Consider the following 19,057-nt stretch of genomic DNA (forward strand, 5'->3'; position numbering starts at 1 on the left):
TACGAAATTTCCAGTTGTTCCCTCTGCTGATGGCAGGAGTTCTTAACCCGAGAATGGAACAACACTTGCATTACGTGTTAAAATTAGATATTTATTTTAGATGATAGTAAACAGATAATTAAAATAATCAATCAGGTATATCTATAACTAAAAATGTTTTACAGATCTATTTCATTTATATTTGAGTGTACAACTGTTTATGACATGGCAGCTCATGGTATGCCCCGGACACGCTCAGAACAAAAACTTGATGCGATGATGTCATTGTTTTCCAACAGAATTTTCGTATAACAGTAATTCTAATGTCTGAGAAAATGGAAAGAATGATTATAGAAACGTACAACAGACAGTGACACCCAACCAATTTTCATCGTTGGACGCAAAAACAAGCCGGACACTCCATGTAATCTGACAACTAAAATACATTCAAGACGCCACAAGACACAGTCTGCAACTCTGGTAAACTCATAGGTTCCTGACTTAGTGCAGGCCGCCCTCAACGTTCGCAGGTTTGCTGATATTTCTAACACAAGAGAATATTCAGTGTTTTTATTTCAGTCATCATCTGGAGTTCAGTATTTGAGGAACTGGTGGGTGTGTGAGGCAGGAGTTGTGGCGACGTAGGCGACTTCTGGCCTTCTACACGGGCTTGGCTATCTAGGTAAGCAAAACGAATATCACGAGGTTTTTGTCAACATGGCAATGATAGGTTTATTTGTACGCGAAGAACTGAATAGTAATTAAAAACATATACTGTACACAATACACTACTCACTCACCTACGAGAAAAATACAAGAGTGCAGACGAAAGGAGTATCGCTTACCTCGTCACCTGCACACACACACAGCTGACATCAAGTAACGTGAACCGTGCCTGGGGGAACTAATATAACTAACGGCACATGGGACTTATGGCACAAATTCCCAAGTGAGTCTGGCCTTAAGATGATTCTGATCTATGATTGGTTCCCTATCATCACCCAAGGCAGTTCGGAAGCCAATCATGGATCAGAATATTTCTACCAATGTTTATCAAGAAACAAAACAATTGAAGTGACAACAGACTTGAGAATTTCAGTCATAACATCATATTTACGAAGCGTGCTTAGTGAGATTAATCTAATGTTCTGAGCTTTCTCATACTGCGGAGAATATTCACATCTTGAACATTTAAGGTCTCAGAGGAACCCAAGCACTGATCTAATGATAATAAATATATCACATTTTCAAATAAGAAAATAAAAGAGGCCTTGACTGAGCACGATTCAAAAATATTGTCATGATAATCTGTTCCATGTACAGTTTTTTTTTTCATTTGTGTCAACACTACATGACTTACACGACTGGCTACTGAAACGCACTTCAATGGCGGCAGTTGAGAAAATTATCTCAGACAACCGCTCTACAGTATTATAAGAGGTCGCGTATCACATGTTTCTCATGACAACAAATTAACACTGAGATAAGCGCCCAAGTGAAGTGTGTTTACGGGTTGAGGAGAAATCCTTAAAAAAAACCCCGGCGATGGAACAGATAACATCATGTTTACAGCATTTGTCAAAGAAGGACAGTACCATTATTGAAGTCTTCAAAACTCTAACAATTTTTTTTCTCTCTTACACTTAATTTGTATTCTTAATTGAGGTATTCACAATGCGAGTAAGATAGTAAGATCGTAAATCATTTTGTGATCAGACAACCAAAGATTGTAATGTCAGATTAGAAGGACGGTGAAAATACGTCTTGCTATGATAACAATTAATTTATACATTTTATATTAATTTAAATAAGCATGAATAAAATATAGTGATTAATGGTATAGCCCTTCGTCGAGTACCTAACTGTTGTTCGGACTACAGAACAGAAACATTCGCGTGTCATGGCTTTATTGTCAACAACTTATCTTTTTCCTCACAAGTTGTACAAGAACACGCGATGGTAAACACACAGTTAAAAAAGTACAAATTAACTCTAGCAGTTTTAGCCATATTTCTTGTAGTGTCCTTCAGCACCGAAGACTTCTTACTGCATCACAACAAACTTTCTTTCTTCTAGTTTGATAAATTCAGAAGTCTTCACAGCTTTAAACAGGCGTACGTAGATTAGGAGAATTACAAAAATACAATGAACATCAATCGAGGAAAACTGATTCTTCATTGTCAAGAAATCCAGAGTTCAGAACTCTCACATTATAAGCTCACGCAGTTGACACTCGCAGGTTATGTTCCTCAGTAAAGTCTCGAACCATTACTGTACAGTGAGCCTTGTGTCACCTTAACGCTGTGTATAAACAGATCACTTTACAGGGACTTTTCCAGTAATATGCGGTCAGTCACACTTGGCAATGCGTCACTATCATTGGCTACCTCCACTGGTTTTACAGCCGTAGCTTCTTGTGGGCGGGACGTCAGCAGCGGTCGCACCATCTCTTGTTCATCGAGTCTTGGAAAAGACGTGGCTCACCCCTCACACACTCACTTCACATCTTTTCACTACAACATTGGCATATTTCCCATCTTGTTTCACTCCTCGTCCTCCACTAATGAGTAAGAGAGGAAATGAACTCGCCTTTCTATTGCACATTTAGGGCCAGGGTCCCAGGCCAGTTGTCCGTAGGCTACCACACTCTGTGAGACTGGTGAGAAGAGGGCCCAGGGAGAGAGCAAGAGGAGGAGGCAAGATCAAATAAAGAGGAAAGCGGTGGCTGCACAGGTGCCACGGTCTGTCACAAGAGCGAGGTGTGTTGGGTCCTTACTCTCCACGCTGGCAAGTATTACAATAACAAAATAGTTAGATTCAATGAACTTTAAGGCTATTATTGTTATTTACCCATTTTGTCAACATTTAGGTAAACATAGGTAGACATACGTTACTTAAATATACACTGACAATTGTTGTTTGTAAAGTATTTCTTGGATACTGTTGTGAAGAACTGTTTACATGTACTTTTAACGAAACATTTTTCTGATGACCGTTACAAAAGTTAAGCAACTTAATGCTGCATCAACGGTGAGGTAACAGAGACTGAGAGAGAGACACCGTGTTAACTCGTTTACAAGTCACACATGGCCGAGGAAGCTGGTGGCTGCCACCTGAGACATTTATTGTGTTTTGATAGTTTAGTAAATGCTGGGTTACCTTGGCTTGTTGGCAACACTAATTACTTGTTTGGTACGAGTCACTTTGGACCACAAGAACAGCACCAGAGGTAATACAGAACTAAATTATTATTAAAATATATGATAATAGTTGGAGGAAAAGCTATTTTAATAAAGTCTACAATATTGAGAAACGTGAAACTAAGGAGAAGTTAAAGACCTCCATTATGGCTTCACATCATTTGAAATAGTTCAGAAATTTCACATTAAAAATATGTCTGTTTAATTTAGTTAAATTTCTTGACCTTTTAACAATCACATCAGCTCATTAATATTTAGTTCAGCCAGAATTTCTTTACGACAATACAATAAACCAACAGATACAAGAAAATCCCCACGACTGTGTTAGATTTACCATTCATGAGTGTCGTGAAGGCTCAATTAACATTCAGTTGAAGTTGAATGTTAAAAAGTGGAAAATGAAACCACAGCAGTAATGTCGTTCGCTGATGGTTACAATTAATCAAAGACTGAGGCAGCTGAACCACAATGTAGGGACAGTCTAGAACACTAAGAGGTGTTCCTTCAGTAGTGTGCCCTCCCTCCTCACGCCTTCCTCAACATAACAAACACGGAGTACAAGTGTCACGTGCCACGATCTGCAGCCAAGATACAAGAATACTCAAAACATTCTACTTATAAAAAATATGTACTAACTAAGATGTTTAGGTATGACAGAGCTTCAATGATCTACCACCACAGTTCTAGCTCACAAGTTTAACACCTCTGACTCGTTCATTAAAACTGCAAAATATGAAAATCAATGTGACATCATCTGCAGTGTAATTCACAGGTAGTTAGTAGTGATTATGTCCAATAGAAGCGTTCCTATGTGACTGGGGTCCTGGGGGGAATTTTCCCTTCGCGTAGAGCTCAGGGGAGGGAGAGCCACAGGGCCGAGGACATACCTACACTACAAATTATTAAAACAAAGGAAGAAAAAAAGAAACACAACATAAATGCACAACACATTGTAGCTCCTTGTTTGCACTTTAGCTTATAATGTAACATTGTATCAGTAAACAAGTGGTATATAATCCTAGCAGTTCTCCATCTATCATAGGGGAAAATTACTAACTCTTGTTATTACTTCACTTTCAAGATGGAAAACGACTTACAGTACAGTTCAACCTAGAAATAACAAAAAGATACACAAAACAACAATCTATGACTGTGCTGCCCTTAAGGTGCAGCCTTAGTAGTAGAGGACGTAGAGCTTTATTGTTGCTCACCACGTGACAAATGCAGACAGGTACACCAACTGGGCTCCACGTAGGAAGCCACGTCAACTAAATTACATGAGTCTAATATCTAAAGTTACTATAGGAGTCACCTCTCACCTACGTTTCACAAATGCAAAAGCAAATATTGGCTGTCTAGCTCAGCTCAGAATTCCAGAACTGGGCGTAAGATTATTGAGCTTGAAGTCGAAATATACATCCTTAGTGTTTAAGATGGAGAGAAAATAACTGGCAAATAAAAATAAAATAATCTATGATTCGTGAGAGGAAAGATTTCCAAGTCAGTTTTCTTACGTTTCAAAATACATGAATTATTATTCGCATTTTGAACAAGAACGACGGTTAATTCAGTGAAGTGACTCCAAGCAATAAACTTAGCCAAGAACTGGACGGGTAAGCTGAGTCCCCGGGAGCGGCCGTAACCCCGCATCACCCCGGGAGGCAGAGGCAGCTTGCACACATATCACAGTCGACTCTCACATCACTGTCAGTAAGCCCAGAGATCTGACAAAGTGAGGCTTCCCATACCAGAGATTCTTCAGCTATGACGGAAACCTACAGTGATGCAGAAAACAATAACACAAGGTCCTCTCTTATTACCACACACCACACTGGAGGGTCTTAACCATGTGACTATTGATCTGTTCCTCTTTAAATATAGAGTTTGTCTGGCCTGGCCGTGAAGGTCGCCTCATTTAGCCAATGAGTCAGTTTGTATGGTTTTATGAGGGACAGAAATATTACCTTATTGCTATTCATAAGAAAAACTCTGAAAATTGAGTCAATATCGAACATGTAAAGAAGATTATTTGGTGAATCCGAATTTTTTACTTTATAAATTGTAGTAAAATTGTTGACACGTAGCAGAGAAAAAACGAGACATCTCTTCAATTTCCGGCGAACTTTTATATCATAAATTATGAGTTAATGTGGAGACTGGTAGACCTGACGCATGGTCGTGGGGATTCAGACTGTCACGAGAAGCAATTTGATTTGTCATTGTCAAGACACAGAGAGCGGCTGACAGGTCATGTGAGGTCATGCCAGAATTGTAATGATAAGTTGTGTGTTGAAGTAAGATGTGTTAGGAATCCTCACTGTTCTGAATTATTTATGGTGGACCTGAAGGCGCGCGTCACTGGCTGCTAACACTACACCGTGGTAGCTCTAAGCAGACGGGTGATACTCAATATTCCTGATTTTATGTAGATAACAAATTCGCAAAATCTACAGTACTCTATAAGTTATATCACTGGCATTAGCTCTTCGTAATGAGTCTTATTACTTTATTAAGGATAATAACTGTTTCGATTATCACCTTCCTAAGTCACCCCTACGACTGTCGTTTAAATTTTTACCTCCGTGAGTCAACTTGTTATCCTGTAGAGAACCCTGAGTCATGTTTAACGCATCACCCGGTGTAGAACAGTTAAGCCCCTAGTGAACATTGTCCAGTGGTCCTCAAGGCGACCCTCACGTCGTCAGATATAATACGCCTCTGGGCTCGAATGTTACCTCAAGGTTTATATCAGAGTGTGGGATAAAGTGTGAGTGTGTCCACGTAGTCTCTTGAAGGAGACCTTCATAAACCTACAGTCCACCGTGCCCTTCACCCTGTCTAGTTAGTAGGTTATCAGTGCATTGTCAACAAGTTGGCTTGGTAGTCGTAGCAGCTGCAGGAGGCAAGCGTCCACAAACATCCCAAGAGAGACTCAAGTTGTTCTGCATCGGTTAATCAGATGATCTCAATATGTTAGTCTAAGGTCATGCAATATTTATGAACAGTTGCCTCGGTAGTGTCAGTATTTTAGTTCCATTAGATGTTAAATTTGCAAAAATTTTGTGTTACCCAAAACTAAGAAAATGTCGGAACCTAAAATAGCTACTTGGATTCAATTGTGGATTCGATAAAAAAAGGGCTAGACTAGGATAAGGATTAAAATTAAGATAAAAAAGAAACACGATTTAGGTAGAAGTCAATAGGAAAAGCTGCCGGCTGTCTTTTATAAGAGGTCGCCAGTCCTTCACGGATTTGCAGCTAATTGAAATTTTAGTTTGTGGAAGTTGTACTATAAAGGATTCATTTAGGTTTGGATACTTCATGCCCACCATCTGAAACACTCCCAGCTTCCATCCTGGTTCTCTTTACTCTTCAACCTAAGGTGGAAACTTCAACCCCATTATTCTTTGGTTCGTAACTCAAGAAGTTTCGTTCACTAATTTATCAGCTCTGGTGCTCGTCTGTATTAACTTCATATAAAATGGTCAGTGTTTTGAGGTTGTCTAGACTTACAGTGGCATGTGTAGGGCAGATTACATTATTATTAATGACAGGATTAATTACAGTACCTATTACTGGTTGTCTTGACATATGTTCACTACACACATCCTTCACTAACAACAGAGTGAAAAGAACTATTACAGTGATAACAAAATAAACACATCAGCGTATCCTTATGAATTACTATAATCTCTCTTTAACTCTTACAGACTCTTGGTAACTCGCCAGACAGGAAGGGACGTCAGAAAGTATTGGTTACCAAATACCTAACAGTACCAACTTAATAATATAATCATAATCTTGCGTTTAGTGTCAGGAATAATTAAAAAAAAACATATCTTTCCTGGTAATAATGTAAGACTGACATTTAAAAAAAGAACAGTTCTCACTAAGTATAACTATGAGGTGGTAGCGTAACGTCTTAACTTGTCCTTCTATTACCAGAGTTCTCACACGTCACCAGTTAAGAGAATCCTTACAATAAGTCAAAAAGTCTCGTTAAATATATTCTGCTGTTGGAGATTCACTAACATCCTACACTTTTTGAGTTGTTGAGTTAAAGTTGTGTGAGAGATTCTTGAAAGTTGAATCATCGATCGTTGAGTTACTGACATTTCTTCCTTCTTGGCAGCGGCGAGTTGGGTGCATATCTGAAAAGCTTTTGGGTAGGGTAGGAGGGGGGGGGGGTGATGTTGGTTGGTGTACCTTGAACGTTTGGTTATTGTTAATGAGTGGTCTGATGTTGCTGCTAAACAATAGGGCTATTGTTCAAACGCTTACCAGTAATTGTTGTTCTTGGTTGACTTGGGTTATTGTTTGAAGAGTTCTTGATGACTTGTGGCTCTTAAAGATTACTTCACGGGAGTTGCTTGTGCCTGGTGGCTCTTGAACATTTGGGTACTGTTCAGGTATAACTGGAGGCTGGTGGCTCTTGAAAAGTTTGTTACTGCTCAGGATTTGCTGGGGGCTAGTGGCTGTAAGGCAATAAACTGGCTCTTAGATCATTAGTTAATATGTAAGATGATGGTGGATGGTGACTCTTGACCTGGTGTGTTACCATTCAAGAGTTCTGGTGACTGCCGACTCTTGGACAACTGAATAATTGTCCAATAGTTATTAGTGGCTGATGACTCTTGGGCAGTTGGATTTTCTGCCCAAGAGTTCTAGTGTCAGGTGAAGTTTAGAAATGTGAATAACTTGCCGAGAGTTACTGCTGCATGGAGAGGTGGGTTACTGTCACAAAGGTCTGAAGGCTTTTAGGGAACTGAGTACTGTAGTATAGGAGATGGTGACGGCTGCAGTGGAGCCATAGTACATTACTCTGATACAATCTGGAGTGTTGGGCGAGTCTCAAGAGCTACTCAACAGCTTCTGGAGTGTCTCCATGCCCCTGTCTAGTAACCTGTGGTAATTGAACCGTCCAGCAGTTATTCCTGCTTGGTAGCTCCTGGTGAGTTAGGTTCTTGTTTAATGGAGTTTCCCCTGGCGGCAGCCGCGGCTCCAACAGTCTGACTGAGTGTGTAGAGAGCAGAAATATGACGCTCCTCGTCGCTGAGTTGTGAGGGCACCATGGCGGCTGACATTGCGAGCGCTGGGTTGGTTACAGCGATGATATTTCCCTGGCTCGAAGACAGCACCTGCGGAAATACACACATTGTAACATAAAAAAATACCTATATTACTGTAAAGATTACCACAGTCTGCTTCATACCCGGATGTAGTCAGTAATGGAGGGAGACATGTAAGGAAACAATGCTCCATCCTAGCCACATGAATCACCGACTTGGCTACAGTCGAGCGCATTATCACAGCTTCATAAAGTCAGGAAAGAGGAAGTACAAATAAAACATTGAATTTATGGTTTCTGTAAGACAATTAAGTCATGGTTTCTTTCAATGGAATTCGACAAGTTTCTAAATCAGGAAAAAAATAAAATGAATAATATTTGTATCATATAATGTACCATAGTGACTGTGGGTGTGTTTAAGAAAAAACATTTATGTACAAATACAGACAGAGATACAAGATAACTGGCCGACAGGTGTGTTAGAAAAGGAGAAAGTGTGTTGGAAATATTGTGTCAGTTCGTGAGTGAGTGAGGCCACAGACCATGGGGCTGGTTGAAGCAGCAACACACAACAAGGATGATGAAGAGTTCGTCATAAGCTGCGTCAGCGGGGCAAGAGGCGGGCGGTGTGGCCCACTAACAATTCCTTCAGTCACTCAGGATTAGTATTCATAGAACTGGTTGATGCAGAAAAGAAGCATTAGGCATCTAACTAATTACAAGTCATATATTGACACGTTAACTCAATTGTTGTGACAGAACACATCACAGTTAATATACTGCTGCCACTTGTCCCCGTCCCTCAACCAAGGTTTACTTTACGCCCCCTACATGAGTGCCTACTTGTTACTGTCACTCCCAACCTGGTCTCAATGTTTGCGATGGGGTGACAGGCAGTTCTCAGGAGTCTATCTTCTCTTCCTAACGCAACCCGCAGCTCTTTAGTGCTGCTGAGTGCACGACGTACGCTTAAGCCTCTTATAATACAACCTCCTCTTATTATCACTCTGTTTAGGATCATCCTAGAGGCCCAACACACGAGGCTGCGGGAGCCAGAGATTTTCTTACCGACGAACACACTAACTAACATAAACACTGACGTGCATTACACTATGGATCAACTTGTACACCCCACTAAGCTCCCAGCATTTTGAATATATATATATATATATATATATATATATATATATATATATATATATATATATATATATATATATATATATATATATATCACATACACAAACACACACACACACACAGCGAGCTTAGGTGTTCCCATAAGGCAGGGTGGCCAAGCAGGATAGTGGCCATGAGCGGGCAGAGCGGTGGCCCTGGGTGAGCAAGGCTGTAGTCATAGGTGGGCTGGTACTGGTCATGGTTGGGCGCCCCAGGGCGATGGCCATGGGTGGGCAGGGCGGTGGCCTTGGGTAGGCAGGACGGTGGCCTTGGGTGGGCAGGGCGGTGGCCATGGGTGGGCTGGGCGGTGGCCATTGGTAGGCAGGGCGGTGGCCATGGGTGGGCAGGGCGGTGGCCATGGGTGGACAGGGTAGGGACACACACACAGAAAATGGTAAAGAAGTCTAGACATTACCTTCCTCACCTTATTCTCGGGGTAAGAGAACATCTCAGAGTAGGTGGTGGGCGGCGACACTAGTCTGCCGGAGGCGGTGGAGGTGGGCGTCGATACCGGCACCGTCGAGTTATGCTTGCCCGCGGCCCCATCCTGCTGCTGCTGCTGCTGCTGCTGCTGCGCCTGCTGAGGGGCACGTGGGTATGTGGAGGAATCCTGAGGGCGTGAGCCAGAGACTGGGTCCTTCTGTTGGTTTAGGGACTCCTTGACCACACGTAGACCTTCGTCCACTAGGGTGTCCTGCACCAGCTGCTGTAGGTACGACTGGTGACATTAGAGGGGAATGGCGACGGGCAAACGAGAGCTGATGCAAGATGGGGAGGGCAGGCGCAGGGCAGGGCAGGGCAGGGCAGGGCAGGGCAGGGCAGGGCAGGGCAGGGGATCAGGGTAGGGTTAGGATAGGATCAGGGCAGGGCATAAGATGGCAATGTAGTGCATAGCAGGGCAAGGCGTGGCAGTACTGTGCAGTGCCGTGTAAGCCAATGCAGAGTAGGGGAGGCCAGTGCACAGTAGGGCAGGCCAGTGCACAGCAGAGCAGAAAGTGCAGTGTAATGCGGTGCAGGGCAATGTAGAGCAGGGCAGGCTAATGCAGAGCAGGGCAGGACAGTGCAGGGCAATGCAGAGCAGGGCAGGCTAGTGCAGAGCGGGGCAGGCCAGTGCAGATCAGGGCAGGACAGTGTAGTGCAGGTCAATGCAGAGCAGGGCAGGCTTATGCAGAGCATGGCAGGACAGTGCAGGTCAATGCAGAGAAGGGCAGGATAGTGAACTGCAGGGCAATGCAGAGCAGGACAGTGTAGGGTAGGAGAGCGCAGGGTAGGACAGTGCAGGGTAGTGCAGGGAAATGCAGAGCAGGACAGGACAGTGCATGGCAGTTCAAGGGGCAATGTAGAGCATGGTAGTACAATACAGTGCAGGGCAGTGTTGGGGCACAGGGGGGCAGGAGTGGTGTAGGGAACATAAGTGAGAGGGGCAGATAAATAGTGGAAGAGAGAGGAAAAGAGAGGGCTATTGTGTTTCATTGGGAGGGGTAGATTAATGGAGTGGAAGGGGTAGATTAATGGAGTGGGAGGGGTAGATTAATGGAGTAGGAGGGGTAGATTAATGGAGTGGGAGAGGTAGACTGATGGAGTGGGAGGGGTAGATTAATGGAGTGGGAGGGGTAGATTAATGGAGTGGGAGGGGTAGATTAATGGAGGAGGGTAGATTAATGGAGGAGGGTAGATTAATGGAGGAGGGGTAGGTTAATGGAGTGGAAGGGGTAGGTTAATGAGTGGGAGAGGTAGATTAATGGAGTGGAAGGGGTAGATTAATGGAGTGGAAGGGTATATTAATGGAGTGGGAGGGTAGGTTAATGGAGGGGAGAGGTAGATTAATGGAGTGGGAGGGGTAGATTAATGGAGTGGAAGGGGTATATTAATGGAGTGGAAGGGGTAGGTTAATGGAGTGGAAGGGGTAGAATAATGGGTGGGTGATGAGAAACAAATATAAAGAGGAGAGGGGATGAGAGGAGAGAGAGAGAGAGAGAGGAGGAGAGGGGAGGAGACCTAAACAAAAAAGGAGATATGACAATATGACAGACTAAAGGAAAAGAGAGGATTAAAAATTGAAAAATGAGGGAGAGTGAGGTGGAATAGGGGGAAGATAAGGGAGAGAGAGAGAGAGAGAGAGAGAGTAAGGGAAGGTAAGGAAGAGGGAGATAGAGGAGAGTAAAACGTGTGAGGACAGAAGAGAGAGCAAAACAGGACGGAAAGAGTAACAAGAGAGAAAGGGGAAACAAAGAAACAGGAAGAAAGGCGAAAGTAAGTTGGTGAAAGGGAAACAAGATGAAGATTGATAGAGAGAGAGAGAGAGAGAGAGAGAGAGAGAGAGAGAGAGAGAGAGAGAGAGAGAGAGAGAGAGAGAGAGAGACCAATAAAAGAATAAGACACTAAACAAAACACAACTAAACTAAAAACAAAATAAAATACGAAATAAAGAAGAAGAAGAAGAAGTAAAAGAAGACAACAACAAGAAAATATGAAATACGTAACAGTGACGAATAAAGGGGAGAAGAGAGAGGACGCTTAAAAAAAAAGAAGGGGAAAGAGGGAGAGGGAAGAGAGGGAGAGGGAGAAGAGGGAGAGGGGAGAGCAAATGACGTGAGAACTGAGATAAAAAGGACAGATGAAGGATTACTGGTAAAAGTGATGAAGGCATAGAGAGCTTGTGATAGTGTGAGTGAGGAAGGGAGAGTGAGGAAGGGAGAGTGAGGAAGGGAGAGTGAGGAAGGGAGAGTGAGGTGAGGTGAGGTGAGGTGAGGTGAGAGTTGAAGGAGGAGGAACAGGGAGAGAAGTGAGGGAGAAGGTTATACACGAGACAAAAATATCACATTGTCAAGCTCTCACCCAGGAACATCACTACTTGGCCATGTACACCGCTACCTGGCCATGTACACCGCTACTTGGCCACGTATACCTCTATCTGGTCACGTACTCCACTCTCTGGTAACGTACACCGCTACCTGGCCACGTACACCGTGATCTGACCATGCACACCTCTACCTGGCCACGTACACAGCTACCCGGCCACCACTTCCTGGCCACGTACACCTCTACATGGCCACGTAAATCGCTACATGGCCACGTAAACCACTACCTGGCCACGTAAACCGCTACCTGGCCACGTACACCTCTACATGGCCACGTAAATCGCTACATGGCCACGTAAACCGCTACCTGGCAACGTACACCTCTACCTGGCCACGTACACCTCTACCTGGCCACGTACACCTCTACATGGCCACGTAAATCGCTACATGGCCACGTACACCACCGACGACTCACCTGGACAAGCTGAACTTTTACACCTTATCACATTTTCTTAATTACCACACCTGATAAGCTCTATTTTAAAGCCATTGTCCTACACCTGTACGTACACCCGAGGAAAGACTGGCCTTGTGACCCTCCGTTACCTCCAAAAATCTCAAGGAGGTGATGGTGGAGGAGGTCTGGGGGGCGGTGGGGGTGCGTTACCTCTACACCCCCCCTTTGCCCATTGCCCGACGTCGTTACCACACTCTAGCCTCTCACTTCGAGAAATAACAGTAACTCGCAATCTCTCTTGGAAGCGATACATCCCTCCTGCCTCACGAGAAATTCTTCCCCCGTAAACTTTTTGGGTCTTTTTTTTTGGCGTCTTTTTTTGAGGGTCTTTTGGGGGGGGTCTTTCTTCTCGCTATTTGTTGACATTTTCGAGCGTCTTGTACGTGTGGGTCCTTACGTTGGTTGATGGTCTTAGATATATTGGAGGCGCATCTTCTTTGGGTGTGAGTTTAAAGTCTCAATGATCCAACTCTCGTCTCCTGATTCATCATGTGGGTCGTTCAGCGTTCCGCCTCGCATTACTCAGATTTAATGATTCACGTGAGGTTATTGTCTCAGATTATACTCTGCCTTCATCATCTACATCCCTCCCTCCGTCTCCTCTTATACTCCCCGTGCACCTCACAACAATGACTGTGTCTGTCTGTCTGTCTGTCTGTCTCTCAATTTTTTTCGTCTTCTGCATGAAGGTCTGTAGTTCTCCACACGTAAGAAACACACGACACAGGCACCTCCTTCAGTGTAGGACACAGCATCAACCGAGTCACTTAATGCGTGGTAACTGCCAGTGCGTAATTGCTAACCTCACCTAACAGAGAGACGCTACACACCTGCATGGTTATCCCTCTCCCTCACCATTAAGACTGACAACAACTGTTCATCACGAGAGCACTGGAGATACATATCAGTGTTCATTCTCAACACGTAAGTACATATTATTTTACACATAAATAAAACGAGAATAACCAGGAGGACTTTTACACCATCATTGCATGTTGCAGGATGATAAAGTGTATGTTGCTCGTGGCCACACCAACAACTTTTTGTTTCCTCTCTTTAATAAACTCTGGTACCATCTTGTTGCCGAAGCAGTACTTGATACCCTCCATCCCTCCCTCCCCGGTCACCTCTCTGTTTTGTGATAAAAAACAGATAAAATTCTAATGTAGATACTGGCGGCGAGTAAGTCAGACAAGGTAGTGGTGGCGACGGTGGACTGACCCACAAGTAACACCTTTCTCAGACTGTTAACATTATTATCACCCAGTTTGTTATTCACTACTGAGGAACTTTATCTTCATCCAGGTATTTATGAAAAAAAATTGGTGAATAAACCAATTAGTGTTCAATTATACACCTGAACACCTACACTGTTGGTTACCTGCTCCACCTACACACTCCATCGTTAACACACAAGCCAGGTAAGTTATATATATTAGAACCAGTATATCATTTACGACTAACCTAAAACTATATTACCACACAGTAAAGCCTTCACCACACACACACACACACACACACACACACACACACACACACACACACACACACACACACCACCTGTCCGAGAATTGCTGTTCGACACCACAACCGCATCCAGCCCATACGTGCACGAACTGATCGCTATAAGAACAGCCCAGTCCCAACCATTGTAAAATTATCAATAACATGTAATAAATCAGTGTATTCACTCCCAGTAAACACTGCTCCCTACACTGTCACTATGTTGAAATGAACTGTATTTTGAGCTGATCCCCATCTAAGTTACTATATGTCTTATTTGTGTCACTTATGTCACTTGTATATTATTTGTAATTCGTAACCCATTCCCCAAATATGTAACTGTATATTTTTCAGCCTTCTGGCTGCCAAGCTCTTTCAATAAACCGTTAATTATTATTATTATTATTATTACACACACCACACACACACACACACACACACACACACACACACACACACCAGATGAGCCTTGAGGAAAATAACACCATAACAATGTATATTAAGGTATAACTTTATATAATCCAGGAAAATGAAAAAAAAAATTAGGCACAATGAAAAATACTTGGCCTTATATGTAATAAAGAAACAAATAAACAAATATGTGTATAAAATATATAACGAGGAAAGATAAAAATAGTGTGAGGAAGATAAGGTATTAACTGAAGTAGGAAAACTAACGGATAATTTTTGTGAGCGGGGAGGCGATAAAGCAACACTAATGGGTAAATGGTGAATAATAGAGAGCGATGACGTGTGCTGGGTGACACACACACACACACACACACACACACACACACACACACACACACACACACACACACACACACACACACACCATGAAGCAGAGAGCGTATTAATGAGGAAGACAGAAAGATGTAGATAAGATGATGATAAAGCCGTGACACAGGATGGAAGTGAATAATGAGAAACACAAGATAAGAGAGAGAATGATAATGAGGAAGACGAGAGGAAGGAGGATTGATAATAAGATGAAAGATGGTGAAACAACGAACGAAGAGGAATAAATGGTAATAAAACAAATAGACAGAGAAAGAATGTAAGGGGAAAAAATAGGATAAATTAGGATGTGAAATAAAGAAGACTTAAGACAGACTGACAGATAAGTTAGGTTAGGTCAGGTAGTTAATCTTCAGGTAATCCAAAAATGGAATCTTTGGGTATAGTTTGAAGAAGAAGAAGAAGAAGAAGAAGAAGAAGAAGACGAAGACGAAGAAGAAGAAGAATGAAATAATAGATAAAATAAACCCAAAGTATTAATCATGACAGGAGGAGGAGGAGGAGGAGGATGAGGAAGAATAAGAAGAATAAGAAGACAAAGACAATTAGGGGAAGAAAATACATTACGGAAGGAAGAGAGAAGAAGGATAAAGATGATGAAGGTGGAGATAGAAGGAGGGGGTGATAACAATAAACACAAATAAAAATGATAATAGAGATGCGAAGATAGAAAGAGCGAGACAAATGCAAGATAAACGAACAGGAGAGAGAGAGAGAGAGAGAGAGAGAGAGAGAGAGAGAGAATGTGATTGTAACTACTCCTAACATATATACATAATACATAACTACACACATACATACATCTTCACATATACAGACACAAACACACACGTACACTCAAACACTTACATGCATTTATAAACATACATACATACAGACAGACATACACACACGCACCCATCAGCACCTTGGCATTGCTATTAACTTTATCGTGGTGGGAAGTGGGAGGAGGCTCTACAAGTGACCGAAATTAGCTTCTGATTGGTCGATAGGAATGAGGTGAATTTCTATTGGTCCAGAGACTAAGGGGATCTAAAATTGGTTCACAGGAATGACAAGACATTCTAATTGGTCCACAGGAATGACAAGACATTCTAATTGGCCCACGGGAATGAGGAAAATTCTTATTGGTCCATAGAAAGGGGTGGGGGGAGGGGGGACCTTCGATTGGTCCAGAGTAATGAGAGGGGGGGGATTATCTTAAGTCCAGAAAATGAGAAAGCTTTCTAATTGGTCCACGATAATTAAGGGAACTTTTTATTGGTCCACAGGAATGAAATAATTTTTTATTAATTGGTCCAGCTTGAAATTGGTTATCCTCGTCTCTACTTCTGATTCTCTCTTTTATTCTCTCTTCCTCCCTCCCCTCTGTTATTTACATTTGTATTACACATCCTCATCACTAACCCTCTTCCTCTCTTCCTCCTCCTCCTCTTCTTTCCTTTCTCATTCCACGTGTCCCTCACCCTCCTCCTCCTCTCCCTCCTACCTTACCCGCCGAGGAAAAAAGTATTAGGGTTTTGATAGGAAGCAATTACGTGCCAAAATTAATCAAGAGTTCAAACTACAATTGAAAGCGTTGGCAGGTAAAAAGTTCCACGACAGACTCTCTTCATGATTGAATATTTCAGCCTTAGGGAACATGCAAATAAGGTTTATGTAATATCCCCCAGTGTAGCTGTATTGGGTAGGTGGGGGGTGGGTAGGGGGGGTGGGTAGGGGGGTGGGTGGTGGGGAGTAGGGGTAAAGGGGAGTTTCTCTTGTCTTTATATGTGTGCTAGTTATATTACCTTGTGTTCTGCCTCCTGTACCTGACCACTAACACGGATCTCAAAAATTATCTCATTATTCTTCCTCATAAAGAAGATAAATTAGTGGCTTTTTTTTAACTATTTCTGTTTTTTTTTTTTTTACCAAGATGAGGTTATGTGGAAATGGAATTTAGAATGTATTATGGATGATCAGTTAGAGTTGTGGTGATTGTGGTGATTTGTGGTGGTTGTGGTGGTGTTAGTGGACGTTGCATGTGCACATAACACCAGTGGGGGTGGTAAATGATGGAGGGAGGGAGGAGAGAAAGGAGAAGGAGGGACGGAGGAGGGAGGGAGGGAGAGAGAGAGAGAGAGAGGGGGGGGGTTGCTCCTCATACGTATGTAAACAATGACTCTTCCCTTCACCATCCACGCTTCATTTTTCATTCATTTTTACTCAATCATTTTTTGTCTCTCCGCGCCCCTCCTTCTCCCCCTCCCTTCCTATACCTCCTCACTCTCTTCTCTTACCTCCCTCTCCCTCCCTCCCTCCCTCCCTGACCCTCTCTTCGACGGTGGGTGATAAATGGTAGATCATACGAGCGAGGCCAGATTAATGATCGCGGATTATTTGATGAGTTCAATGGCATCATCTCTACTTGGTGGTGATGGGTCGTTGGCGAACCTGGCTACCACACCCCCCGGGGAGAGAGGGAGGGGAGGGGAGGGGAGGGGATAGACCAGTGGGGATGGGGAGAAGATGGGAAGGAGAAGAAGAGTGAGGATGGAGGAAGAGTGGGGAAGGGGAGAACCAGAGTAAAGGAGGGGAGAAAAAAGTGGGGAGGGAAAGAATCACAGAGGAGAGGGGGGAAGGATCAGAGTAGGAGGGGGGAGGGGGAAGGAATTGGGGAGGAGAGGGAAACAGAAAGGAGAGGAGGGATGTTATAGCAAGAGGTTATGGTAAGTCATATATATATATACCACAACACGATATGAATCTCTAATAGCATTGTCATAATTCACGAAATTCCATAAATGGTATCGTAAGACTTAGCGGTGAAGCCATGAGGAAGAAAATAAACAGGGCGGTGATTGGTGGTGACGTCATGATTTGGAGAATAAAAAGGAGAGTGATTGGTGATGACGTCATGATATGGAGAGTAAAAAGGGCGGTGATTGGTGGTGACGTCATGATATGGAGAATAAAAAGGAGTGATTGGTGGTGACGTCATGATATGGAGAGTAAAAAGGGCGGTGATTGGTGACGTCATGAATAAGCTAATAAAAAGGGCAGTGATCGGTGACGTCATGATATGGAGAATAAAAAAGGGCGGTGATTGGTGATGACGTCATGAGGAAGCTAATAAAAAGAGCGGTGATTGGTGGTGACGTCATGAGGTAATGGATAAATAAAGCGGTGATTGGTGGACGGTAATGCAAGAGGGGGAAGAGGAGGCAGGGGTTATCAGTATCCATGACCCGTGAGAGCCAGAGTGAGGAGGTTTTGAACTAATTCTACATCGTTTCCAAGAGAGAGAGAGAGAGAGAGAGAGAGAGAGAGAGAGAGAGAGCATTACAGTAAACATTCGGATCGAGTACACGAGACACAAACACTCACCACCAACACAGTTTACTATACGTGCACTCAAACGCTGTGAGTTATACAGGAGTGAGTGAGTTGAGTGCACAGGCAGGAGAGGTTCCCTATACGTACACACGCTCACATGTACGGGTCGAGGGTAAATCTCGCCTGATGTAATATTCATGTGGACAATCGAACAACATCAGCGGGTAAAATTGCCTCTGGTCATCCCCATTGTGAACTGTGGATGAACAGTTTAATAACGCCAGCCGCTGCCTGCCTGCCTGTCTGTCTGTCTGTCAGTATGTCTGTCTATCAATCTACGTGCTTGCTTGCTAACCTGTTTGTCTATCAGCCTGTTTGTCTGTTTCCTTGCCTATCGTCATGCATGTCTGCCTATCAGCCCTGCTTGCTTACATGCCCATACAGTCAGCTTTCCTGCTTGCTTACCTGTTTGTCTGATTGCCTACATGACCAGCCTCTGGTGTTAGTGTTGGTGGTAGTAGTAGTAGTTGTGGCGAAGGTGTGTCTAAAAGAGGAGGTTGAAGGCCATGTAAAAAAAAGTAGTAGTAGTAGTAGTAGTAGTAATAGTAATAATAGTAGTAGAAATAGTGGTGGTGGTTCCATTTACAGGAGCGTTTGCATAAATACTAGTAATAGTTGTACAGTATCATCAGTA

General features: G+C 43.1%; 1 protein-coding gene across 1 annotated transcript in view; it reads right to left on the reverse strand.

Annotated features, from left to right (window-relative positions):
* Window positions 1-19,057, reverse strand: part of LOC121874353 (NGFI-A-binding protein homolog) — a 166,109-nt gene continuing 147,052 nt past the window's right edge. Inside the window, exons 13-14 of the mRNA XM_042378484.1 lie at window positions 9,851-10,144; window positions 1-8,317 (exon numbers count right to left, since the gene is read on the reverse strand). Of these exons, the coding sequence (XP_042234418.1) occupies window positions 8,108-8,317; window positions 9,851-10,144 (504 nt within the window). The 3' untranslated portion in view covers window positions 1-8,107. The remainder of the gene's footprint in view (window positions 8,318-9,850; window positions 10,145-19,057) is intronic.

This window comes from Homarus americanus, unplaced genomic scaffold (genome assembly GCF_018991925.1).
Source record: "Homarus americanus isolate GMGI-L3 unplaced genomic scaffold, GMGI_Hamer_2.0 scaffold50959, whole genome shotgun sequence".
Taxonomy (NCBI): domain Eukaryota; kingdom Metazoa; phylum Arthropoda; class Malacostraca; order Decapoda; family Nephropidae; genus Homarus; species Homarus americanus.